Source organism: Oratosquilla oratoria, chromosome 15 (genome assembly GCF_046742065.1).
Source record: "Oratosquilla oratoria isolate Oo_2021 chromosome 15, ASM4674206v1, whole genome shotgun sequence".
Taxonomy (NCBI): Eukaryota; Metazoa; Arthropoda; class Malacostraca; order Stomatopoda; family Squillidae; genus Oratosquilla; species Oratosquilla oratoria.
The window spans coordinates 16,911,865-16,939,509 of record NC_134791.1 but is presented as its reverse complement, the minus strand read 5'-3'; the positions used below and the strand labels follow the sequence as shown (position 1 = coordinate 16,939,509).

Genomic DNA, 27,645 nt, shown 5'->3' with positions numbered 1-27,645 from the left:
GTGTACAAATCACACATTCCAAGAGTACTAGTACAGTTACCCCAAGCAATACAATACATGAAGACCTGCACTTTTTTATACTTGCAACATGCAAAAAAATGTATCCATCCCCACTCAAACCATGTGTTTCTAGGTGAGCTCTGAAATGTCCTTAGGACCTAAAATCACACTTTGCTTCACCTGGCTATTCACATCCGTCATGTAGTTTCTCATACATTTCTTCCTAAACACTTTTGTGCACAACGAGAGATACCTTGCTTGACTCACATGATATATCATACAACCTGGGGTGAGACACAAGGCATCACATGCATAATATATCAGATAAATCACGAGGAACATTATCTGTTCAATGTGAACCATGGCATGAACTGGCTACACATGCAGTCCATGAAACCCATGGTGAACCAAAGTAACGCAAAAATCTCATCATACATTAACACCTTTTGTACAAAAGTTGTACATTCATGTGCATCGTGCGCACTTAACATTTTCCAGCATACAATCTCAATACTGTAGCAACCTTTACACATTTTGTTGCAGTCTGTGCCAAACTATTTTCTTACACAAGATTTCATTCAAACTGAAAGCATCCCTTCCTAAACTCAATAATATCGCTTCTTGTCTCAAGATAGTGGTCAGAAACCTGTAGCACCACAGTAATGACCCGTAGGTCCCTCCAGATAGATATTCTGGGCTGGTGTCCGTGCTTCTGCATCCTTGGGTGAGTCGGTTTATGTTGCTAGGTAATAGGAGAAAGAGGAGGAAATAAAAGGGGAGGAGGATGAGGGTAGTAGTAATTGCCTATTATCAGCTCTCCCTGTGTGAAGTGGGGGGATGACACTAAAAGTTACTAGAGAGCTTAGGCTTTGTTCAGAGACTGAATGTCAGCCCGTGAGGTCCCCCCCCCCCCAGATGGAGGGAGGTAAAGTAACGAGTTTTAAACACGGATGGAAGACACACAAATCGTACGAATACGTGTTGTAAGATACAGTAACGTGTAGTTAAACAAGGACATTTTAACTTCTGTGATATGTACATGTAATAATTATGTACAGTTTATGCAAACATGCTTACCCTCACACATACATATATATATTTACAGATATGTATACATATGCATACACATATGCACACAAGAGGCATACACACAGACACGCAAACATGTTACTGGTATTTACATGCATGCACAGACACACACATTTTCATAATGTATACACTGTATATGCATACTGTATGTGCAGCTATGTTTCTGCATTTCTGCACTGTTACGTCAGTCCGGACACCTTCCTCTGTTGCACGGACATGCACGAGCAAAAAAACTGTCTTTACAAATGGACACAGAAGTGGAACTTTCCACTGAAAAACACAACCATTAATGAGAGGTACAACCTCTAGAGCATTTTTCTTGTCTGTCTACTGTTCCATTGGGAAGTTTTTTCAAACCACACATAAGCACCTGTGTTGTCTTAGACCATGGTTTTAGAGACAGTGAACAATCATTGTCCAAACTGTCAAACTTTCTGATACTGTATATCAATCACACTCACTCGTTAAGTTATGGGTGTCCTTGGTGTTGTGTGACGAGGCAGTTCCAATGTTTTCATAATGCCTAAAAAAAACTGTAGATACTTTCGTAATTCATCCACCTTATAAGTATATCTATTGTCTCTACCAGACCCGTAAGTGTCTTTTTATAACCCCAAGTCTATAATAGAGCCCGCCCACTTGCTGCAGTGCGCTCTGCGTGCACCATATAAGGGCCGATTCACACTATATGATTCATCTTTGTTTGGCTTTCATACATTTTTTGCATTGAAGTCAATTAGGCTGTTTGCATTATATGTTCTGTCTATTGTTCATCTTTTGTACAGCCTTCATTTGTACATACTGGATATGTTTGGAAGAAATTCCAAAGGATGAAATGTATACATAATGGAAATGTTCTGCATCCTAGCCATAAGTGTGAGCATCGTTATGTATCAGTCACTTGGTGGTAACAGGGGGAAGGCTGTGACTTACCCTCAGTCTGAAAACTTTTGTATTTGCACATTGAAGAAATAGTCATGAGCAACGGAAAGTCAATATGGTAGAACTGGTCACTGGCTATGAGGAGCTTGTCAAGTCCAAAATTCACCCTATGACTTTCTTTTCCTTTGGCAATTGTGCACCTCATCTTCATCTAAAAGAAGAGCAATTGCAGCAAGTTCCTTTGCACAACCTTTTCTTGGTGCCATACCAGAGCAACAGCAGCACACTGACATACCGCATCACGTATGGTGTGAACACAGTGACATTTTGATGGAACACAAACGAAATGTAACCGTATGAAAATGAACTATGTAGTGTGCATTGGCCCTAATGTGGTTGGGCTCATTGTTTGGGATCCCTATACGCCACGCTCGCGTCCACGTGTGGTCTTCACCTGCCACTCAGTCTTCAGTGGTCACAATTCCACTCGTCTGAGCCATCGGAACACTCAACGAACCCGTTGCAGATGTTGGCAGAGGACAGGCATTCCCCCAGGGGACACCGGTGGCCCTGACACGTTGCATTCACGGGACGACTCAGCTCACTCTGCGTCAGCTCCATAACCTGGAAAATGGAAGAATGTTTTCCTTAAGGTTAATTAAACCGTCATCAATCCCTTCAGTTGACAGAGGAATAAAACTATCTAGGTTAAGCCAAAGAAAAATCTGACATGGTCATCTTCAGGTTGAAGAGTGTCTGACTAAGGGAGGAATGGTTATAGTGATTTGGCTAGTGAGGTTATTCAATGTGTGACCAAAGAAGGGGAATGTGCCAAGGGACTGGAGGAGTGCATATACAGTTCTGTTGCATAAAGGAAAAGGGGACAGTATGTGGGGAGTGGAGGAGTTTGGGTGAAGGTAAGTTCTGAAGGAAGCAAGTAAATATCACGAGGAAATTAAAAATTTCATGAGAAATAGGTATCTGAGAATGGATACAATGAGGAGCTTTTATGGAGGAGTGATTATGTCTATGACACTAGGTTAGAGACTTGGAATAATGCAGGAAAACACAGCACTTCCACAGCAGAGCCTGACAACCACAGCTGGTTTACCCCCGCAGCTTCATTTACAGTTTCTTACTGTGGACAAAAAAAAAAAAAAAAAAAAAAAAATCATTATCAAGACTATGATTGATCTCACATCACTCATAATCATTACCTCCCTGCAAGTGAAGAGACTTTTAACACTTAGACTTTGGGTAGTCTGCCTATGTTGGAGCACTTGTGACATACCTGGTCAATCCAGGAGAGGTACTTGACGACTTTGGTGTAGACCCCTGGGCGGTGTGGACGTGCACACCCATAGCCTTTGCTCGTGACGCCTACCAGTTGCCAGCGACCATCAGGTTCCTGTGTGGAGATATTTACCTTGTTGTATTTACCTAGTTGTATTATACGGGAAGGGAACTATGCTCATGGTGACCCGTCTTTGTATCTTTCAGCATCAAGGAGGAAGAGCTGTGAATATAATGAGAAAATATGCCTAAAGGAAACTACTTAACCCATAATGCGGCTAGATGGTGAGAGATACAGAGAGAGAGAGCAAGACAGAGAGAGAGAAGTTAAGAATCAAACAAATAAAAACCTCAGCAATGGTAGTCAGCCACAAGGAACATAACTGTTCAGTGATTGCATACATACATATACTAAGATTTTCTTCCCCTTACAAGGGAGGTAGTCAAAGTCAAAAGGCATAATTCCACTCCCACCCATTCCATCCCCACATATTCCATTCCCATCCACCCCCCTCCCTCCTTCCCTCTTTTCTTGTATCCTACTGGATGATGGGTCATCCCTTCATCTCACCCATATCCCAGGAATTGCATGTAACTAATTGCATGTCTTTGGGGAATATCACCCATGACTTTCTTTTCCCGTAACAACAATGTCTGTGAATTCCAAAGACAGTAGTGTAGGATGCAGTGTTTGTACCAAGAAACTACCATTTCACTGTAATATACCTTGACAAAGGTCTTCGAGAACCTACCTGTCGGGCAAGTTTGGACCAAATCGGTCACCGTCGAATTTTCGGCTAAATTCATGGGGTTAATCCTTTGAGATTTTTTGGATTTTGGGTCATTTTGGTCACTTGCTCCGATTTACCCACCATCTCACCCAGACGTCGAAGGAGGCTAGGGCTGCCGTGGAGTCCAATTTGACACCACTCAGGCCAACGGTATGGGTGCCAGAGTTCAAAACTTGATTACTGGGTGAAAAGGCCCAAATTTGGAGGGGTGCCACTGCCACGCCCTTGAACTCAGGCTGCTCATGTTTACCTTGCTGTGCACTTTCACCGACTATCTCTCTGTGGGGCAAGTTTGGACCAAATCGGTCACCTTCCAATTTTCGGCTAAATTTTTTGGATTTTGGGTCATTTTGGTCACTACCTCCGATTTATTCGCCATCTCAACCAAAGGTCGAGGGCGGCTAGGGATGCCGTGTAGTCCAATGTGACACCACTCAGGCTTCCGGTATGGGTGCCAGAGGCCAAAACGTGATTACTGGGTGAAAAGGCCAAAATTTGGAGGGGTGCCACTGCCACGCAGTGGACTCAGGCTGCTTATGTTACCTTGCTGTACACTTTGACCGACTCTCTCCCTGTGGGGCAAGTTTGGACTAAATCGATGACCTTCAAATTTTCGGCTTTGAGATTTTTTGGATCTTGGGTCATTATGGTCACTTGCTCTGATTTACCCGCCATCTCACCCAAAGGTCGAGGGCGGCTAGGGCTGCCGTGGAGTCCAATTTGACACCACTCAGGCCAACGGTATGGGTGCCAGAGGCCAAAAGGTGATTACTGGGTGAAAAGGCCCAAATTTGGAGGGGTGCCACTGCCACGCCCTTGGACTCAGGCTGCTCATGCTTACCTTGCTGTGCACTTTGACCGACTCTCTTCCTGTGGGGCATGTTTGGACCAAATCGGTCACTTTCGAATTTTCGGCTAAATTCATGGGTCCTGTGAGATTTTTCGGATTTTGGGTCATTTTGGTCACCTGCTCTGATTTACTCGCCATCTCACCCACAGGTCGAGGGCGGCTTGGGCTGCCGTGGAGTCCAATTTGACACCACTCAGGCCAACGGTATGGGTGGCATAGGCCAAAAGGTGATTACTGGGTGAAAAGGCCCAAATTTGGAGGGGTGCCACTGCCACGCCCTTGGACTCAGGCTGCTCATGCTTACCTTGCTGTGCACTTTGACCGACTCTCTCCCTGTGGGGCAAGTTTGGACCAAGTCGATGACCGTCGAATTTTCGGCTAAATGCATGGGGTTCCTTTGAGATTTTTTGGATTTTGGGTCATTTTGGTCACTTGCTCCGAGTTACCCGCCATCTCACCCACAGGTCGAGGTTGGTAAGGGTTGCCGTGGAGTCCTATTTGACACCACTCAGGCAAACTGTATTGGTTCCAGATGCCATTATGTGATTACTGGGTGAAAAGACACAAATTTGGAGGGGTGCCACTGCCACGCCCTTGGACTCAGGCTGTTCATGCTTACCTTGCTGTGCACTTTGACCGACTCTCTCCGTGTGTGGCAAGTTTGGACCAAATCGGTGACCTTCGAATTTTCGGCTAAATTCATGGGGTTAATCCTTTGAGATTTTTTGGATTTTGGGTCATATTGGTCACTTGCTCCGATTTACCCGCCATCTCACCCACAGGTCGAGGGCGGCTAGAGCTGCCGTGGAGTCCAATTTGACACCACTCAGGCCAACGGTATGGGTGCCAGAGGACAAAACTTGATTACTGGGTGAAAAGACCCCAATATGGAGGGGTGCCACTGTCACGCCCTTGGACTCAGGCTGCTCATGCTTATCTTGATGTGTACTTTGACCGACTCTCTCCCTGAGGGGCAACTTTGGACCAAATCGGTCACCTTCGATTTGGATTTTGGGTCATTATGGTCACTTGCTCCGATTTACCCGCCATCTCACCCACAATTCGAAGGTGGCTAGGGCTGTCGTGGAGTCCAATTTGACACCACTCAGGCCAACGGTATGGGTGCCAGAGGCCAAAAATTGATTACTGGGTGAAAAGGCCCAAATTTGGAGGGGTGCCACTGCCACGCCCTTGGACTCAGGCTGCTGATGTTTACCTTGCTGTGCACTTTGACCTACTCTCTCCCTGTGGGGCAAGTTTGGACCAAATCAGTCACCTTCGAATTTTCGGCTATATTCGGAGGGGGGGGTTAATCCTTTGAGATTTTTTTGATTTTGTGTCATATTGGTCACATGCTCCGATTTACCCGCCATCTGACCCACAGGTCGAGGGCGGCTATGGCTGCCGTGGAGTCCAATTTGACACCAATCAGGCCCAAATTTGGAGGGGTGTCACTGCCACGCCCTTGGACTCAGGCTGCTCATGTTTTCCTTGCTGTGCAAGAAGGAAGTTGAAGATGTGGGTAAAAGTAAGGTGATGAGATGTACAAGGGGTGAAAGTGGCAGCAGGCTGGAAGTGAGGATTAAGGGAGAGATTGGAGGAAGTGGAAAGTTTTAAATACTTGGATGTAAACATGACAGGAAAGGGATGGGTGGAAGTGGAGGTAGAATGTAGATTGAGAGAACTGAGTAAGTGCCTTGGTGGATCAAAAAGTGTGATGAGAAACAGACATTTGGGAATGGATGATGATAAGAGGAGATTATATGAGGGAGTGATTGTGCTGACAACACTGTATGGGGCAGAAACATGGAACCTAAGAGAGGAAGAGAGAAGAAGTATGAATGTGTTTGAGATGAGGTGTCTGAGAAGTACGATAGGGGTTACTAGGCTGGATAGAGTGCGAAATGAGGAGATGAGGAGGAGAATGGGGGTAGAAAGGGAGATAGGGTGTGTAGGGTTTTGTCGTCAAATTATCGTATTATTATGATTCGTAGGGAATATATGGAGCTCCGTATTTACTCTGACTGCATGTCATTCTAAAAAGAATGTTTTTATTGTCAAAGAACTTGTACAACATTACAAAAATACATAAATGCCAATTACTAACAGAAAATATACAAGTGTTAATCAATACGTAGAGTCGTAACTCACATCATAAATTTGACATTGAAATGACATCATATACTAAAGCAATCACTCACCGACTTGTGCGTCTCCCATAGGTCCCCCTACGTCCGTTGACTCGTTCGACATTACAATGGTGAAGTGGAGGATTGCGACATTACACGTGACTTGTCCCTTCCTCTAACTGCATATAACCCACACATTGGGCGACTCTGACTAATGCCAGTTAGAGAAGACGACCTTGATATGCTGGCCCCCACACACCATCTACCCACAACTTCTCCCACACTCGACCAAGTCGATGCCGGTGACGGGGGGGAATTGTACAACTGATCGTACTGTGACACTAAATTGATGGACGTAAAATGCACAAAATTATACCGTGACATTAACGGACGTACAATACACAAAATTATACCCTGACATTAACGGACGTACAATACAAATTATTCATTCCACTCCTGATTTTTATACAATGAAATCAGCAACATAAATTTACGTCTATGGACGTAACAGGGTGGATGAAAGAGAATTGGGATGGTTTGGACACATGGAGAGAGTGAGTAAAGAAAGACTAGTAAGATGTAAAAGGAGTGAACAGGAGGGGGCAACCTTGGATGAGATGGATGGATGGGGTCAAGGGGGCTTTGGGGAGGAGGGGTGTGTCTGGTGAGGACGGACCGGAGAGACCTGAAGACAGGTGAATTGATCCATGAAGTGGAATGGGTGGGGGGAGGGGTTAGGGAAGGGAGTATGTGTGAGAATGTGATCCATGAGGTGGAATGGGTGGAGGGGTTGGGGGGAGAGGGAGTATGTGTGAGAAAAATTTGACGCAACCCGAAGGGATTTCTCCCCGTATGCATGAGGGGATGGAGAGGGGGGGTCGCTGATTTAATGAAGCGGCCTTGCTGTGGATGTGCTGTGTCTTACGATACTGCTTCTGACCCCGGGCAGTGGACAAGATACAGGGATGACCCGTCATCCAGGAGGTGCCAAGATAAGAGGGAGGGAAGCGGGTGGAAGGGAGTGTGATAGGGATGGAATGGGTGGGAATGGTTTTTATGCCTTTGTTATCGGCTGAGAAGAAACCTGCACAGCGAAGCTATATCGGTAATCCCCTACCACACTCCTGGCCAAATGGCCACTTCCGAAAGGGAGTGTGTGGTTGGACATTCCGCATAAATCATCGGAAATTTAAAATTCCCGGCTCTGTGCAGGTGGCGCAAGCGTCTACAACCCCACCTCCCCCGCCCGATCCCCACCCGTCTTACTCGGCCGCACGGATTGAGCCGTCACTTAGCATCGCGGAACCAGACGAGTCGGTCACTCAACAACCCACCTTCTTTCATGCCGGTAAGTCTGGTTCCAGCTCGTGCTCTTGTGTTCTCGTAGGGAGTTCTCCTGCAGTTTTTCCCCTTTGGTGTTGTGTCCAGACACCTTTGGGACACCCCGTCTATGATTATCATTATTCTATTTTCAGACCAAACGCTTGTGTGTGGAATCCGGCTGCACAGCCAGGATCTCGTCAGACGGCCACCACGACCTCTGCTCCCGCCATGCCCCTTGTTTCTCACAAGCTGGCTTTAACCCCCTAGCCTGCGTTGTGTGCAAAGCGCGGGTTGAGGAGATTCGTGCTGCTCCTCCCAAAACCCGTTCCAAGCTAGCCGCCCTCGGACACCTTCGGGAGGCATGGCGCAGAGCTCGGAAATTGAAATCCGCTGACGACCCCCCCCTGGTGTGGGCGGATCCGGCGTTAGGAGTGGAATTGGGCCTCGTTCGCCCTCGCCATCCGTCTCCCTATGTCTCCGAGACTTCCGTTGGTGGACAACCTGGGCCTCTCGGAGTACAAGGGGACGAGTCTGATGTTGCGGAGTATGGTGTCCCCGAGCGTCCTCAGGCCTCTCGGCAGCCCCATACATCCGAACATCAAGGGTCCTTAAAACCCTTACGGCTTGCTTTGTCAAGCACCCCCACGAACTCGTCTTCCTCCCTAGTTCACTCACGTGAACCCGGCAGGAAATCTCGCTCGAAAAAGAGGTCTGCCTCACCGAGGTCCAGGACGCTCAGCTTGTCCCCACCCTCCACAGCCTCCCGTCCCTGATAGGCCCCGTCCTTGAATCGGCCCTATCACATTATCCGGCCTTTCAGACCGCGCAAATCATAACGCACCCCTCTCCAGAGCAACCTCCTATTGAACCTACGGCTCTAGCCCCCCCTCCCACTCTCCCTCCTGGTCCTTCCCTCCGCCCCTCCGTGCCGGCGACAGGTATAGGACTAGAAGGCCCCTCTCAGGAGGAACCCCCCAATCAGACGTCCGTCGGGTTGGACGGGGTGGAGGACCACTACAGTTCTTTTCCTTATCCTCCTACCATGACGGACTCTTTTGAGTTCCGCCCCTTCTCATGGTGTGACCTTCCCCGGTCCTGGGAGTACTCGTTTGGAGAAGATCACAAGCTAGTGGCCTGGTCTCCCGACTACTCGCTACCGGAGGGCTGGAGGAGGAGAGATGACGTTATCCTAAAGTGGGCCAACGACGCGGAGGGGGCTAAGGTTCTATATAAGATTCGACCCCTCTCCGCCCCGGCCTCCACGCCCTCCAGGGCCTCCACCTCTAACACTCTGGATGCATTAGGTGCTCTCCTGGAGAACCCTCGTTTAAACCCGGATGGGCATATGTTTGTCGACAGGTCGGGGGACTCGCCGGCGGTAGCACTCTCCCCAAACGCCTGGTTCCCGCAGGAGAAAGGGGAGAAGGCCTTAGACATCCCTGCTCTCTTCGAGCGGGCCCAAGACCAACCCAAGACGGTTCCTCCTCGACGGCATATCCCTTCATCATTCCCCGTCGTCCTGCCACCACCCTTCGCGCCGGAGGGTCTGCGCGATTGCTTATGGCACTCTGGCAGGGACCCCGCCCTCCCCCATCAACTTAGTGAACCGGAGACTAAGTTGCTGACGACGGAGGCCTCGACCAGACAAGACCTTGCCTCTACCATCTCGACCGTCACGGCAATCGCGATGATGAGGAACTGGCTGACGACGCTCGCCACGAGCTTTGAGGACTTCCCGCGGGAAGAATTGAGGTGAGTGGGATATTTCAATGTATACAGAGGGTCCAGACCTGTCCTGGCGAGAGACGCTCAGGTAGCGTCTTCACCCAGGACGGAGCCTCTTGACTAGCACCCAAGGACGAGGTCGTTCGGAAACGACCTCGGCCTCGCATATGTTATACGTTCTACAATTGAGCGATGTGACTTTATTACACCCTCCGGGGATCGGGATCCTTCTCGCCCTACTAATTTGATTCGCGTGTTTTATGTATGCAGAGACACCCTGGCGGCACTCTCTACCGTGGCAGAGGGTACAGCCAACATGGCGTCATCAGCCCTACCCCCAGCAGCGAGGGCCTTCACCGCGGCTCGTTTGGCAGCTCGTCAGTCTGCAGCGCGGTCGGCCCCGGAGATAGCTCGCCGGGGCGTGGTGAGAGCAGCTCCCCTTTCCCGTGGTCTGTTCGACCAGGAAGCGACAGACCGCGTCTTCGCTACGGTCCCGACCGTCATCCAGATCCAACAACCATCCCAACCGAGACCTCGGCCCTTACCTGCTTACAGGTCCCACTCTCTATTCAGGCGCCCGCCCCCATACGCGCGCCAACAACAACAACAACAACAACAACATCAACAACAACAGCGGGCATACCGTCCACCACCCACAGGGAGGATAACCCAGCGCCCGCATCAGCAACAGCCCCAGACATTTCGGCGCCAACAATCGCAACACCACACCTCCTCCCAACCCCAGAGGACCACCAACCAACGAAAACATCAGCAGCAACAACAGCAAAAGTTCAAGAACTTCTGAAGGCCCCCAAGTGGGGTGTCTCCTGGGCTGGCACCACGCGTGGCCTGCGCACGGATGGGCCTCCAGGGTCATCCGCCAGGGACTCACCTGGCCTTGGGTCTCTCTCCCGGTGGGTCTCCTTACCTTTATCCTCTGAGGGAACTGTGGTGATACTCTTACATAGTATGGATAGTAACTTGCCCCAGCCCTTCAGGCTTGGGGGGGGGGATATACACATTACTACCGATAAGCTGATTCCTTATTCTTTCCTCCCACAGCCACTACGCCACCCTCCCGCGTCATCCAAGGTGTCCTCTTCAGTGCTGCCCCACGTGAGAGACATGAAGGAAAAAGGAATAGTGGAACCAGCGACAGGTCGGGTCTTTCTGTCCCGTCTTTTTACCGTACCAAAGAAAGACCCAGGGAAAACGAGACTGGTTATGGACCTGAGCGCACTGAACAAATTTTTGAAACCCCTGCGATTCAAGATGGTGTCGGTGGCTCAGGTTCGGTCAGTGCTCCGGGAGGGAGACTGGTTAGCGTCCCTGGACCTTCAGGACGCATATTGGCATGTCCCCATCCACCCCCGATTTCGCCGGTTCCTGGCGTTCCAGGTCGGGAGGGAGACGTATCAATTTACCAGACTCCCTTTCGGACTCTCGCTTGCCCCGAGGGTCTTCACAAAGCTAGCGAGAGTGGTAGGCGCACGCTTGGCGGAGGCAGGCGTCTCCACACTCATGTACCTGGACGACTGGTTGATACATTCGCCCACCGAGGAGGGTGCATCAACCAATGTCTCGGTGGCTTTAAGAATCTTGACGGAGATGGGCTTCAAGGTAAACTGGGACAAATCTACCCTCACCCCTACACAAAAACTTCATTGGCTCGGGATCGAGTGGGACACGATCAACGCCTCCCTGTCACTGGCTCCAGACAACGCTCTTCGGACACTCCGCTGTGTCAGGAGGGCATTCTTCTCCCAAACGTTCTCCCGCCGTCAGTGGGAGGGCCTGTTAGGTTGCCTCAACTTCGCGGCCCCGGCCCTTCCACTGGGCCGCTTGAAACACCGACGGCTAACGCGAGAGGTCAACAGGAGCATCCCACTCTTCCCGCGCGACCTTCCCAGGCCGGTACCCTCAACACTCCACAGCTTGTTACGTCCCTGGCTTCGGCCAGGGGTCCTACGCCAGTCAGTCCCATGGTCCCCGCCCCCACCTCGGATAACAGTAGCGACGGACGCCTCGGACATAGGGTGGGGCTTCCAGTCGAGCTGGGGACATCAAGCGTGCGGGGGATGGTCGGAAGAGAGAAGGTCGCTACATATCAACCTTCGGGAGCTGATAGTGGTAAAAGAATGGCTCGAACGGCACCCCGAAATCTCCTACACGAGCGTCCGCTTCGATATGGACAATGTGACGGCAGTACAGTGCGTGCAGAGGCAAGGTACGGCCCGATCAGGTCCACTCCTAGCCCTGTCGGAGGACATCTTCGCCGAGGCATCACGCAGGGCCATTTCTCTCTCGGCGAAGTATGTTCCGGGCCGGGAGAACGAATGGGCGGACGCTCTATCCAGGTTCCGGGAGACATCGGTGGAGTGGCAACTACGTCCACAAGTGTTCGAGTCGCTCTCCCTCCGCTACGGCACCCCGGAGGTGGACCTATTTGCCTCCCCGAGCACGACCCAGCTCCCCCTCTTCCTCTCCTACAACCACAGAACACGCGCAGGAGGCCCGGACGCCTTCACGGAGGACTGGAACCGCTGGAAGTATGTTTACATATTTCCTCCTCCAGCGACAACGGTCCTCCTGAAGGTGGTGCAGACCCTCAGGTCCTTCAAGGGTCGGGTCCTCCTGATAGCTCCCTACTGGCCAGCTCAGCCGTGGTTCGGGGAGCTAATGAAGTGGTGCCCTTCTCCCCTTCTACTAGGGTCAGCCTGCCTGGCCAGCAGCCTTGCCGCACCTCTCCAAGCGTCACTTCGACTTCACGCTTGGAGTTTCTACGGGGAGCTCTCGGCCAACTCTTCTCTACAGAGGCAGTAGACAAGATGCTGAGAGCTCACCGTCCATCCTCAGTGCGGCAATATGAATCCTGCTGGCGGAGATTCCAGGACTTCCTTCGGAGACACGCGATAGTGACCATCTCCGCTAGCACAGTTCTGGACTTCCTGTCTTGGCTAGCTGACACCACCAACAGGGCACCGGCGACAATCTCGGCTCACTATGCAGCCCTCGCTGATCCACTCTACTTCGGCATGAACATCACAGTGCCACAAAGGGCGCGAAACCTTCTAATGAAGGGGATCCGCGCCTCGAGAGAGCCGAGACGTCAGCCGGTCCTAGCCTGGTCCTTGCATCGTGTTCTGCAGTACCTGACGTTCGAAGGGACCATCATGGAGGAGGAACACTTCCTTCAACGTGCCGTCTTCCTGCTCGCCCTGGCTACGGGTTACAGGGCGTCACAGCTGGCGGCGATCACCCGCCACCAGTCCTTCTCCAAACTGGAGGAGGACTGCTCTGCCCTAACTCTCGCTCCATCACCTACATTCCTAGCCAAGAATGAGCAGGCGGACGACATGATTGGCCCTATCAGAATACCATCCTTCCTGGAGGAAGGAAACCCACACCCGCTGTGCCCGGTCCGTGCGTTTCAAGACTACGTGGAACGCACGGAAGGGGTGTCCGAGGATCATCTCTTCTACAATTCGAAATCTCGGAACCCCCTAACCCCGAGGTCCCTGGCGCGTTTACTTTGCCGCGTTATAGAGAAGGCCGACCCGGGCCATGCCCCCCACGCCCACAACATCAGAGGCCTCGCGGCATCGCTGGCGTTTCTCCGCACCCACTCTGTGGAACGGGTGCAGGACCTTGGGGGCTGGGCATCAGCAACTTCCTTCAGGACACGGTATCTCTACCACTCGATCACCCCTGTCCCATGTGTCGCCATGGGAACGGCTCCACCCCTCTCTTCGCAAGAGAAGGGGGGCAAAGGGCGACCGAGGGGTAGGGGAAGGCCCAGGAACCGCTGAGCAAGATACAATATTCTACATAGAATTTATGCACTATGTAAATTGTACAATATTATTTTTATAAAAAATAAACAAATAAATGAATATATATATATATTGATATTGATATCGATATAAGTACTTGATGCTTTTTGTCTCCCCTCTACTGAATGATAAGATGAATAGTCTCCCATACGAGACACACGTAATAACGGCTTGAGCCCTGTCCTCGACTACAATTTGGGCTTCACCTTCTCCTCCCACCTATCCTCGTCTCATGCATAGCTTCGCTGTGCAGGTTTCTTCTCAGCCGATAATACTTCTTTGTCGCGGCTAGTGCCGCTTAAATCGTTTTTATCGGCTTAAGAAACCTGCACAGATTTAGGGTCCCTCCCTCCTCCCACAGGCGAAGCCTTCATTTCTCATTGAAGTGACGGCTCAATCCGTGCGGCCGAGTAAGAAGGGAGGGGATAGGGAGGGGGAGGTGGGGTTGTAGACGCTTGCGCCACCTGCACAGAGCCGGGAATTTTAAATTTCCGATGATTTATGCGGAATGTCCAACCACACACTCCCTTTCGGAAGTGGCCATTTGGCCAGGAGTGTGGTAGGGGATTACCGATATAGCTTCGCTGTGCAGGTTTCTTAAGCCGATAAAAACGATTTAAGCGGCACTAGCCGCGACAAAGAAGTATTATTTTTGGCTACCTCCCTTGGTATATGTATGTACTGTTGTTGTTATTATTATTGTCATTATTTTGTGGAGGTATGGTCTTTTCTGCATTTTCTGACCTAGATAGTGGATGGGAGACCGGGATAGTCCTTCATCCACAAGGATTTAAAGGAATTTTTAAAAGTGGGCACATGCCTTGACTGGCTACCTCCCTTGTAAAAGGTGAAATAGCCCTTGGTATGTAGATTGATTATTAATAACACTTATTACACTATACATATATTAGTAATCTTACCAAAGGATCATTCTCCCCTTGACTATCAGGTTTAAATTTGTCCTGGCTGCTGGAATTGGGGATAGAAGGAGCCAAAGTATCATATCCAACATATTCTGGCCTGAGTGTGATGAGGGCTTGCGGTCCTGCATGGCTGACAGGGGGCCAAGGGTAGGTCTCCACAATCCAACTACTTGGGTCCTGGAACACAAATGAAGGAAGTTAATAGACAATACTTTAGCTGAACTGAACTTTTTTAATTATATTCCTAGGCCGGATAGAGTGAGAAATGAGGTGAGGAGGAGAACGGGGGTGGAAAGGGAGTTGGGAGATAGGGTTGATGAAAGAGTAATTGGATGGTTTGGACACGTGGAAAGAATGAGTGAAGAAGGTGAGGAAGGCAGAGGTGGGACTGCTCACATGATTTCACATAGAGGTGTGAGAGCTGAACAGGTAGGACATATGTTCAAAATGAACCCTGAATTGAGTGTGTAGGATGCAACATTGAAAATATTACAATTAATCAAAATTGTGCAATTTGTTTGCTAAGATGCGATTTGCCCCAACCGCATTTCAAACAGTGTGGCAGATGTGTAGTTCCACTGCCTGCTGACAGGTGGCCGCTCCTGCTCCCAGTTCAATGTTTACAGCCCTCTTGTTTTTAGTTACAGCCTGTCCAGCCACTTTACTTGTTCGTCAAGATGGCCCCAAAACGTCCTTCATATTCTTGGAACCAGCAGCAGCCCTCCCACTAGGAAAATACAGTGCAAATCACTTACTCTGGCTAAGAAGATGGAAATTTTGAGCTGGACAAAAAAGGACAAAAAACTTTGGTCATATCCCATGTCCTGGGATTGAGGGAGAGCGCACAGAAGTGCATCGGAGGCAACGCTGCAAAAATACGAGCAACTGTGGAAGTAGGTTCATCTAGGTCCTAGGACATTACACCAGATCGTTGACAATGGAGAGGATGGAAAAAATGGTGGTGACTCGGATTCAACACCAGAACAAGACCAGCGTTAATGTTATTTGGCAAACATTCAGGAAAAAGCTAAAAGCCTCATTAACAACATTGAAGGAAATGACTTTTTTGGTGTGTGTGATGCCTGTAGGAACCCATATCTCACACCAAAGTAGAAATACCTGGACTGTATATTGCCTTCTAGCCAATCATGGTAGACTCCCCTCTCAAAATATAAATTATTGTGATTTTTTCCTATATCGACTCCTATCCAACTGTCTTCTGTACCCCAAACAGGATATTCCCCAAATGTGATGTAAAGCCCTGTCACTGTTTTATATATGCCCCCTTGGTCCTTAATAAACTGCTTCAACCTAAACAGAGCCAACTGGCTCTCTCCTGATGTTTGCTCATTCCTGACCCTGTAGCTTAGAGTCACCCCTTACTACAGGACCGCCCTGGCTGCTGAGCCACCGCCGCCTCCCTTGCCTGCTGAGTCGCCAATGGGTCACTGTGACAGTTCAAATTGAACCTGACTTATGATTTTGAACCTAAGCTCAACTAAAGTCCTGATGGCCAAACATGCATGTTAAAAGTGAGGCGACAGGTCCACGATTTCAAAATAATCACAATACTGATGGCCAAGCAATTTAAAATATTATATGAAATGCGATGGGTCACTGTGACGGACTTCAAAATGAACCTGACTTACGATAAGCTCCTCCACAGTCCTGATGGCCAAGCACTTTCTAGCATTTTAAAACGCTATGGTAAAATGGTCTCAACAGCTCACTGTGACTCACGACAAAATGAACACGACTTTTCCTATTCAACTTTAGCTAATCTACAGTCATGGTGGTCGAGAATTTTAACATGTTAAAATGATTTTCGACACTCACTGTGACTCACGACGAAATGAAGATGACTTTTCCTCTTCAACTTAAGCTAATCTACAGTCATGGTAGTCGAGAATTTTACCATGTTAAAATTATTTTCGACGCTCACTGTGACTCACGTCGAAATGAAGATGACTTTTCCTATTCAACTTAAGCTAATCTACGGTCATGGTGGTCGAGAAATTTACCATGTTAAAATTGTCTCAACAGCTCACTGTGACTCATGACGAAATGAAAATGACTTTTCCTATTCAACTTAAGCTAATCTACAGTCATATTGGTCGAGAATTTTACCATGTTAAAATTATTTTCGACGCTCACTGTGACCCAGGACGAAATAAATATGGCTTTTCCTATTCAATATAAGCTAATCTACAGTCATGGTGGTCGAGAATTTTCCCTCGTTAAAATTATTTTCGACGCTCACTGTGACTCACGACGAAATGAACATAACTTTTCCTATTCAACTTAAGTTAATCTACAGTCATGGTGGTCAAGAATATTACCATGTTAAAATTATTTTCGACGCTCACTGTGACTCAGAACGAAATGAACATGACTTTTCCTATTCAACTTAAGCTAATCTACAGTCATGGTGGTCGAAAATTTTACCATGTTAAAACTATTTTCGACGCTCACTGTGACTCACGACGAATTGAAGATTACTTTTCCTATTTAACTTAAGCTAATCTACAGTCATGGTGGTCGAGAATTTTACCATATTAAAACTATTTTCGACGCTGACTGTGAATCAAGACGAAATGAAGATGACTTTTCCTATTCAACTTAAGCTAATCTACAGTCATGGTGGTCGAGAATTTTACCATGTTAAAATTGTCTCAACAGCTAATTGTGACTCAGGACGAAATGTACATGACTTTTCATATTCAACTGAAGCTAATCTACAGTCCTGGTGGTCGAGAATTTTACCATGTTAAAATTATTTTCGATGCTCACTGTGACTCAGGACAAAATGAACATGACTTTTCCTATTCAACTTAAGCTAATCTACAGTCAATGTGGTCGAGAGTTTTACCATGTGAAATTATTTTCGACGCTCACTGTGACTCACGACGAAATGAACATGACTTTTCCTATTCCACTTAAGCTAATCTACAGTCATGGTGGTCGAGAAATTTACAATGTTAAAATTATTTTCGACGCTCACTGTGACTCAGGACGAAATGAACAGGACTTCTCCAATTCAACTTAAGGTAATCTACAGTCATGGTGACTGTGACTCAGGACGAAATGAACATGACTTTTCCTATTCAACTGAAACTAATTTACAGTCATGGTTGTCGAGAATTTTACCATGTTAAAATTATTTTCGACGCTCACTGTGACTCAGGACGAAATGAACCTGACTTTTCCTATTCAACTTAAGCTAATCTACAGTCATGGTGGTCGAGAATTTTACCATGTTAAAATTATTTTCGACGCTCACTGTGACTCAGGACGAAATGAACATGACTTTTCCAATTCAACTTAAGCTAATCTACAGTCATGGTGACTGTGACTCAGGACGAAATGAACATGACTTTTCCTATTCAACTGAAACTAATTTACAGTCATGGTGGTCGAGAATTTTACCATGTTAAAATTATTTTCGACGCTCACTGTGACTCAGGACGAAATGAACATGACTTTTCCTATTCAACTTAAACTAATCTACAGTAATGGTGGTCGAGAATTTTACCATTTTAAAATTGTCGCAACAGCTCACTGTGACTCAGGACAAAATGGACTTGACTTTTCCTATTCAACTTAAGCTAATCTACAGTCATGGTGGTCGAGAATTTTCCCATGTAAAATTATTTTCGACGCTGACTGTGACTCAGGACGAAATGAACATGACTTTTCCTATTCAACTTAAGTTAATATACAGTCATGGTGGTCGAGAATTATATGTTAAAATTATTTTCGACAGTCACTGTGACTCATGACGAAATGAACATGACTTTTCCTATTCAACTTAAGCTAATCTACAGTCATGGTGAGTGTGACTCAGGACGAAATGAACATGACTTTTCTTATTCAAGTTAAGCTAATCTACAGTCATGTGGACTGTGACTCAGGACGAAATGACCATGACTTTTCCTATTCAACTTAAGCTAATCTAGAGTCATGGTGGTCGAGAATTTTACCATGTTAAAATTATTTTCGACGCTCATTGTGACTCAGGACGAAATGAACATGACTTTTTCAATTCAACTTAAGCTAATCTACAGTCATGGTGACTGTGACTCAGGACGAAATGAACATGACTTTTCCTATTCAACTTAAGCTAATCTACAGTAATGGTGACAGTGACTCAGGACGAAATGAACATGACTTTTCCTATTCAACTTAAGCTAATCTACAGTCATGGTGGTCGAGAATTTTACCATGTTAAAATTATTTTCGACGCTCACTGTGACTCAGGACGAAATGAACATGACTTTTCCTATTCAACTTAAGCTAATCTACAGTCATGGTGGTCGAGAATTTTACCATGTTATAATTGTCTCAACAGCTCACTGTGACTCAGGACGAAATGAACACGAATTTCCTATTCAACTGAAGCTAATCTACAGTCATGGTGGTCGAGAATTTTACCATGTTATAATTATTTTTGACGCTGACTGTGACTCATGACGAAATGAACATGACTTTTCCTATTCAACTTAAGTTAATCTACAGTCATGGTGTTCGAGAATTTTACCATGTTAAAATTATTTTCGACGCTCACTGTGTATCACGACGAAATGAAAATGAGATTTTTTGGATTTTGGGTCATATTGGTCACTTGCTCCGATTTAGCCGCCATCTCACCCACAGGTCGAGGGCGGCTAGGGCTGCCGTGGAGTCCAATTTGACACCACTGAGGCCAACGGTATGGGTGCTAGAGGCCAAAAAATGATTCCATGCTGAAAAGGCCCAAATTTGGAGGGTTGCCACTGCCACACCCTTGGACTCAGGCTGCTCATGCATACCTTGTTGTGCACTTTGACCGACTCTCTCCCTGTGTTGCAAGTTTGGACCAAATCGTTCACCTCCGAATTTTCGGCTAAATTCATGGGGTCCTCTGAGATTTTTTGGATTTTGGGTCATAAGTGTCACTTGCTCCTATTTACCCGCCATCTCACCCACAGGTCGAGGGTGGTTTGGGCTGCCGTGGAGTCCAATTTGACACCACTCAGGCCAACGGTATGGGTGCCAGAAGCCAAAAGGTGATTACTGGTTGAAAAGGCCCAAATTTGGAGGTGTGCCACTGCCACGCCCTTGGACTCAGGCTGGTTATGTTTACCTTGCTGTGCACTTTGACCGACTCTTTCCCTGTTGGACAAGTTTGGACCAAATCGGTGACCTTCGAATTTTCGGCTAAATTCGTGGGGTCCTTTGAGATTTTTATTTTATTTTGGGTCATAATGGTCACTTGCTCCGATTTACCCGCCATCTCACCCACAGGTCGAGGGCGGCTAGGGCTGCCATGGAGTCCAATTTGACACCACTCAGGCCAACGGTATGGGTGCCAGAGGCCAAAAGGTGATTACTGGGTGAAAAGGCCCAAATTTGGAGGGGTGCCACTGCCACGCCCTTGGACTCAGGCTGCTCATGTTTATCTTGATGTGTATTTTGACCGACTCTTTCTCTGTGGGGCAAGTTTGGACCGAATCGGTGACTTTCGAATTTTCGGTAAATTGATTGTGTTCCTTTGAGATTTTTTGGATTTTGGGTCATTCTGGTCACTTGCTCCGATTTACCCGCCATGTCACCCACAGGTGGAGGGTGGCTAGGGCTGCCGTGGAGTCCAATTTGACACCACTCAGGCCAACGGCATGGGTGCCAGAGGCCAAAAGGTGATTACTGGTTGAAAAGGCCCAAATTTGGAGGGGTGCCACTGCCACGCCCTTGGACTCAGGCTACTGATGCTTACCTTGCTGAGCATTTTACCGACTCTCTCGCTGTGGGGCAAGTTTGGACCAAATCTGTCATCCTCGAATTTTCGGCTAAATTCATGGGGTCCTTTGAGATTTTTTGGATTTTGGGTCATTCTGGTCACTTGCTCCGGTTTACCCACCATCTCACCCACAGGTCGAGGGCGCCTAGGGCTGCCGTGGAGTCCAATTTGACACCACTCAGGCCAACGGTATGGGTGCCAGAGGCCAAAAGGTGATTACTTGGTGAAAAGGCCCACATTTGGAGGGGTGCCACTGCCACGCCCTTGGACTCAGGCTGGTTATGTTTACCTTGCTGTGCACTTTGACCGACTCCCTCCCTGTGGGGCAAGTTTGGACCAAATCGGTCACCTTCGAATTTTCGGCTAAGTTCATGGGGTTAATCCTTTGAGTTTTTTTTGGATATTGGGTCATTATGTCACTTGCTCCGATTTACCCGCCATCTTACCCACAGGTCGAAGGCGGCTAGGGCTGCCGTGGAGTTCAATTTGACACCACGCCCTTGGCCTTAGGCTGCTCATGCTTACCTTGCTGTGCACTTTGACCTATTCTCTCCAGCCTGAGTCCAAGGGCGTGGCAGTGCCACCCCTCCAAATTTGGGCCTTTTCACCCAGTAATCACCCTTTGGCCTCTGGCACCCATACCGTTGGCCTGAGTGGTGTCAAATTGGACCCCACGGTAGCCCTAGGCGCCCTCGACCTGTGGGTGAGATGTCGGGTAAATCGGAGCAAGTGACCAAAATGACCCAAAATCCAAAAAATCTCAAAGGAACCATGAATTTAGCCGAAAATTCGAAGGTGAACGATTTGGTCCAAACTTGCAACACAGGGAGAGAGTCGGTCAAAGTGCACAGCAAGGTAAGCATGAGCAGCCTGAGTCCAAGGGCATGGCAGTGGCACCCCTCCAAATTTGGGCCTTTTCACCCAGTAATCACCTATTGGCCTCTGGCACCCATACTGTTTGACTGAGTGGTGTCATATTGGACTCCACGGCTGCCCTAGCCGCCCTCGACCTGTGGGTGAGATGGTGGGTAAATCGGAGCAAGTGACCATAATGACCCAAAATCCAAAAAATCTCATTTTCATTTCGTCGTGAGTCACAGTGAGCGTCGAAAATATTTCTAACATGGTAAAATTCTCGACCACCTTGACTGTAGATTAGTTTAAGTTGAATAGGAAAAGTCATGTTCATTTCGTCCTGAGTCACAGTGAGCGTCGAAAATAATATTAACATGGTAAAATTCTCGAACACCATGACTGTAGATTAGCTTAAGTTGATTAGGAAAAGTCATGTTCATTTCGTCCTGAGTCACAGGGAACTGTTCAGACAATTTTATCATGGTAAAATTCTCAACCACCATGACTGTTGATTAGCTTAAGTTGAATAGGAGAAGTCATGTTCATTTCGTCGTGAGTCACAGTGAGCGTCGAAAATAATTTTAACATGGTAAAATTCTCGACCACCATGACTGTAGATTAGCTTAAGTTGAATAGGAAAAGTCGTTAATTTTGTCCTGAGTCACAGAGCGCGTCGAAAATAATTTTAAGATGGTATAATTCTCGACCACCATGACTGTAGATTAGCTTAAGTTAAATAGGAAAACTCATATTCATTTCGTCCTGAGTCACAGTCAGCGTCGAAAATAATTTTAACATGGTAAAATTCTCGACCACCATGACTGTAGATTAGCTTAAGTTGAATAGGAAAAGTAATGTTCATTTCTTCGTGAGTCACAGTGAGCGTCGAAAATAATTTTAACATGGTAAAATGCTCGACCACCATGACTGTAGATTAGTTTAAGTTGAATAGGAAAAGTCATGTTCATTTCGTCCTGAGTCACAGTGAGCGTCGAAAATAATTTTAACATGGTAATTATCTCGACCACCATGACTGTAGATTAGCTTCAGTTGAATGGGAAAAGTCATGTTCATTTCGTCATGAGTCACAGTTACCATGACTGTAGTTTAGCTTTAGTTGAATAGGAAAAGTCATGTTCATTTCGTTCGGAGTCACATTGAGCTTCGAAAATAATTATAACATGGTAAAATTCTCGACCACCATGACTGTAGATTAGCTTAAGTTGATTAGGAAAAGTCATGTTCATTTCGTCGTGAGTCACAGTGAGCGTCGAAAATAATTTTAACATGGTAAAATTCTCGACCACCATGACTGTAGATTAGCTTAAGTTGAATAGGAAAAGTCATGTTCATTTCGTCGTGAGTCACAGTGAGCGTCGAAAATAATTTTAACATGGTAAAATTCTCGACCACTATGACTGTAGATTAGCTTAAGTTGAATCGGAAAGGTCATGTTGATTTCGTCTTGAGTCACAATGAGCGTCGAAAATAATTTTAACATGGTAAAATTCTCGACCACCATGACTGTAGATTAGCTTAAGTTGAATTGGAAAAGTCATATTCATTTCGTCCTGAGTCACAGTCACCATGACTGTAGATTTGCTTAAGTTGAATTGGAAAAGTCATGTTCATTTCGTCCTGAGTCACAGTCACCATGACTGTAGATCAGCTTAAGTTGAATTGGAAAAGTCATAATCATTTCGTCGTGAGTCACAGTTAGCGTCGAAAATAATTTTAACATGGTAAAATTCTCGACCACTTTGACTGTATATTAGGTTAAGTTTAATAAGAAAAGTCATGTTCATTTCGTCCTGAGTCACAGTGATCGTCGAAAATAATTTTAACATGGTAAAATTCTTGATCATCATGACTGTAGATTAGTTTAGGTTGAATAGGGCCCAGGGCCGAAATTAATTCGGTATCGCCGTGCTTCGGGTCGTTACTCCGACTCTCGTGGGCGGGGAGTTGGGGGTGTGTGTATGTGTGAAAGGTCATAGTATTACCCATAGATCGGTAATACGATCTCTGAGCTCTCTTCCGGGAGGGAAATAGCTATAGATCACGAGTCCAACACGTGATCCAAAGACCAAGGACAATACACACACACACATACGCGCACACACGCGCACACACACACACACACACACACACACACACACACACACACACACACACACACACACACACACACACACACACACACACACACACACACACACACACACAGGACTATGAACAGACTGTAGTAGAAAATAGAAAGCAGACTTAATGAGAAACTACATCAAATGTTAATGAGTAAAAATATAAAATGGTTGTCGATCACAGTCATAGGTGAACGTGAAGCCAATGAACTGTGTCTTTGCAAAAGAGTCCCGGCCTGCTTTCACTAAACAGTTCCGCTGAGGACGTATTCTAAAGATATAGTAATAGCAGTGATTGTAATAATAATAGAAAAAGGAGAAGGAGTAGAAATGGCAGTAGTAGTACATGGCAAATTCCCCCTCAACTAGACCCTCAACAACGCCCCCCCACACCCCATCACAACCCCAAATTCCCCCTCAACTAGACCCTCAACAACGACCCCCCCCACTCCACACCGCCCCCCCAAATTCCACCTTATGTGAACTCCCCAGCAACAATCCCTGAACCCCACAACCCATGCATACGAAAACTTAGCCTTCCCTTCTCCCAACTTCCCGTCAAGTCAACCTGCCTTCAACTCACATCCCTACCCACCACCTAACCTTGCCCCAACCCCATCGCAACATCCCCAACCACAACTCCAACCTACAGTAATCAATAATTACCAAACCATTACCCCTCTAACCGAAATCCCAACCTTCTCTCAAGCTTGCGGACTCTCCATCACTGACTTCCTAACGGCATGTGACCTTTTCTTTTCTAAAAATCCAAATTACTCTGACTTAGATAAGATAAATCTATGCCGCCAGAAAATAGAAGCATCAGATGAGCACCGATCTACCGCTCGGATGCTAGACAATCTGATAGCCACAGGGATCACATATAGCGATTATAAGCAGCATCTGTTAAATGTCTTTCAGAGCAAACAAGCAAACAACATTAACTTTCTCCTCACATTTCTAAATAATACTAGAGCTCAAAAACAGACTAACATCAAGGACAATGTTGCTAACGCAATTAAGGAAATTAGGGAAAATCTAGAAAATAACAGCCCTTGGATCTGTACAACCACTACAGGAAAAAAGGCATTGACATTAGAAAACTTTTACACATTCCTGGAGATAGGCCTTTATCTTTCCCAACTCCCACCAAAGTGTCAAAGAGAAGCCACAAAAAGGGATTTAAACACTAGAAACCCATTAGCTTACACATACATATTAGACATAACCAACGCTTGCAACATCTCCCTCTCTGACCAGCACCATTTTGCTAGACTAAATAGCCTTCAGTCACACCAGCCCCCTAGCTCCAATACAGCGCAACCATCTAACTGGTGTTCCTACCATCTTTCAACAAGTCACAACACCAGAGACTGCATACAGAAACAACAAATGCAAGCACAACACCACACTACCCCTTGCTCAGTTCATGGAACTACTTCCCACACGGATTCTCAATGTAGAACGCAGCAATACCAACACCCGCACACACAACACCACACTATCCCTTGCTCAGTTCATGGAACAACCTCCCACACGGATTCTCAGTGTAGAACGCAACAATATCAACACCCGCAGGCACAACACCGCGCTACCCCTTGCTCAATTCATGGTACTACCTCCCACACAGATTCCCAATGTAGAGCTCAACAGCAAATCAAACAACTCCCACCCACCCCTAGACCCCCCAACATGTCAAAACCAACACGGCCAGGCAAATACTGCAACCTACACAAAACCACAACTCACTCCAACGAGGAATGTTCTCAACAAAAATCACAACCACAACCTCATCAGAGAACAAACAAACAAGTTACAGCACCTCGACAAACACCCTCCTCCCACACAACACATACAACTCAACACTGATTGGGGGAACGTGCACCAGCCTCACGCACCAGACCACCATAGGAACGTCCGACACACCACACAACTATATCAACCTAAAGGTGACATTAGATCAAATTACTGTTGACATGATGGTTGATACAGGAACAAACCTGAACCTCATCCCCAGAGCTCTCTACGAAGCACTAAATGACCCACCCCAAATCCAGTATTTAAATACGAAAGGTCTATTGATAGAAGGATCTACCATACCACTTCATGATATGATTGATCTAAACATAGAGGTAAACAATTCCCAAGTAGGTCTCACATCCTTCCACTTAGCTGATGAATGGAGTCTCGATCAACAAGGTATAATAGGTTTAAAGTCACTACAGAACTGGAAGACAATAATTAATTTAGATACCAACAAAATCTCCTTCCAAGACATAAATGACATCTCCAAAACCCCTGAAGCACCCGACCTAGACACACAACCCCTTTCATGTCTGTCTGGCTTAAATAACCCAAATCCCACTAAGAGCTACTCTTTCCGCCCACCCCCTTATGTCACCTCAAAGGCACTGTTGTCTAACACAGTCATCATACCTCCTAGACATTCTATAACAGTCCCACTATATATACCCGGAGCAATCGGATATCAGGACGTCATAATTGACCCAGACACGTCCAGACTTAACAACATAACCTTGGAGTCCTCCTGGGATATAGTATCAGAAAATAAACACACCCTAGCTATGTTAACAAATCTCTCCGATCAACACCGCAAAATCAGAAAGAACACAACAATTTGTTGAGTCCATCTCCATAATTCCCCAATCCAGGAACCACTCCCACAACACATCAACACTGTAAGACCACCACAAACCCTTACCCCTATCCACCCCAACCAAATCACAACATCAGCCAACGGAGAGATGCGTGACAAGCTACTGACCCTCCTACAAAGGAATAGATCGGCTATCGCCTTAGAAGGCGAACCATTAGGCAAATGTGATATAATCAAACATCACATCCAAATTCCCCCCAACACCCCACCCTCATACACCCCCGCTTACCGCATACCCCACAGTAGGAAAACACAAGTCGACAACAGTGTGCACAAGATGTTACACCAAGGTGTAATTTCTCACTCCGAAAGTCCGTGGAACAGTCCCCTCTTCCTAGTCCCAAAGAAAGACGGAACTTTACGCCCTGTTGTTGACTTTAGGAAAGTTAATCACCTAACTCAATCTGACCCACACCCCCTCCCCGCCATGCAAGATGTCTTGCAATCCATAGGAATCGGGAACTCCATATTTTCCACAATAGACCTTAAGTCAGCCTTCTGGTAGGTCGAGCTCACGGATGAATCTAAACCCGTACCTGCATTCTCCACTGATAAGGGACATTTCCACTTCGAGCGTATGCCCTTTGGCCTTAAGAATGCCCCCTCAACCCAACAAAGGTTGATGACCCGCATTTTCAGCGACATGATAGGAATCTCATTATTCGTCTACTTAGACGACCTCATCATCTATAGTCCCACACAAACGGACCACCTTCACACACTAGAGATTGTCCTAAAAAGACTCAAAAACACAGGATTGAAAATCCAAATAGGAAAGTGTAAAATTTCTACAGACGGAACTCACCTTCCTAGGCCATAAGGTAGATAGCCAAGGCATCCATACCACCACAGATAAGATAGATGCCATAAACAATTTCCCAACCCCCAGAAACGCAGATGAAACTAGAAGTTTCGTAGGACTAGCATCATACTATAGACACTTCATTAGAAATTTTGCAGAAATTGCATCCCCTCTAACCAAATTCACAAGGAAAGGCGAAACATTTAAGTGGTATGAAGCGGAACAGCAAAGTTTTGACACCCTTAAACATGCTCTTACCACAGCCCCTGTCCTAGCCTTCCCTGACATGAAGAAAGAATTCTTTCTTTACACCGACGCCTCCTCTAAAGGAATAGGCGCAGTCCTACAACAGAAGGATGAAAATGGCAAAGAGCACCCCATAGCCTACGCAAGTAGAGTACTAAATAAGCCTGAAAGTAACTATTCAATTACACACAAAGAAGGCCTGGCACTGATATGGGGTTTGAAGCATTTCAAATACCTCATATTAGGGTACAGGATCACAATTTATACTGACCACCAACCCCTAGTCTACCTCTTTAATTCTAAAGACTTA

At 46.8% G+C, this 27,645-nt stretch overlaps 3 protein-coding genes across 3 annotated transcripts in view; all 3 read left to right on the top strand.

The window, feature by feature from the left end:
* LOC143033063 (uncharacterized) overlaps positions 1 to 27,645 on the top strand; it is a 75,953-nt gene that overhangs the window by 17,539 nt on the left and 30,769 nt on the right. The gene's annotated exons all lie outside the window — the stretch shown is intronic.
* Positions 7,249 to 9,130, top strand: LOC143033502 (uncharacterized). The gene is made up of 3 exons (XM_076199010.1): positions 7,249 to 7,352; positions 8,247 to 8,382; positions 8,510 to 9,130. The coding sequence occupies exons 1-3, from the start codon at positions 7,249 to 7,251 to the stop codon at positions 9,128 to 9,130; spliced, it is 861 nt and encodes a 286-aa protein (XP_076055125.1).
* LOC143033317 (uncharacterized) lies at positions 9,123 to 11,276 on the top strand. The gene is made up of 3 exons (XM_076198610.1): positions 9,123 to 10,109; positions 10,353 to 10,996; positions 11,145 to 11,276. Exons 1-2 carry the CDS (start codon positions 9,400 to 9,402, stop codon positions 10,885 to 10,887), a joined length of 1,245 nt encoding a protein of 414 aa, XP_076054725.1. The 5' UTR covers positions 9,123 to 9,399; the 3' UTR covers positions 10,888 to 10,996; positions 11,145 to 11,276.

Bases quoted from the DNA above. Each gene is read 5' to 3' on its own strand.
- LOC143033502 (XM_076199010.1), top strand. From the start codon at position 7,249: ATGCCAGTTAGAGAAGACGACCTTGATATGCTGGCCCCCACACACCAT. The intron at 7,353-8,246 runs GTACAACTGATC...GGCTCTGTGCAG, and splicing joins GCCGGTGACGGGGGGGAATT to GTGGCGCAAGCGTCTACAAC. The intron at 8,383-8,509 runs GTAAGTCTGGTT...TTCTATTTTCAG, and splicing joins ACCCACCTTCTTTCATGCCG to ACCAAACGCTTGTGTGTGGA.
- LOC143033317 (XM_076198610.1), top strand. From the start codon at position 9,400: ATGACGGACTCTTTTGAGTTCCGCCCCTTCTCATGGTGTGACCTTCCC. The intron at 10,110-10,352 runs GTGAGTGGGATA...TTATGTATGCAG, and splicing joins TTCCCGCGGGAAGAATTGAG to AGACACCCTGGCGGCACTCT.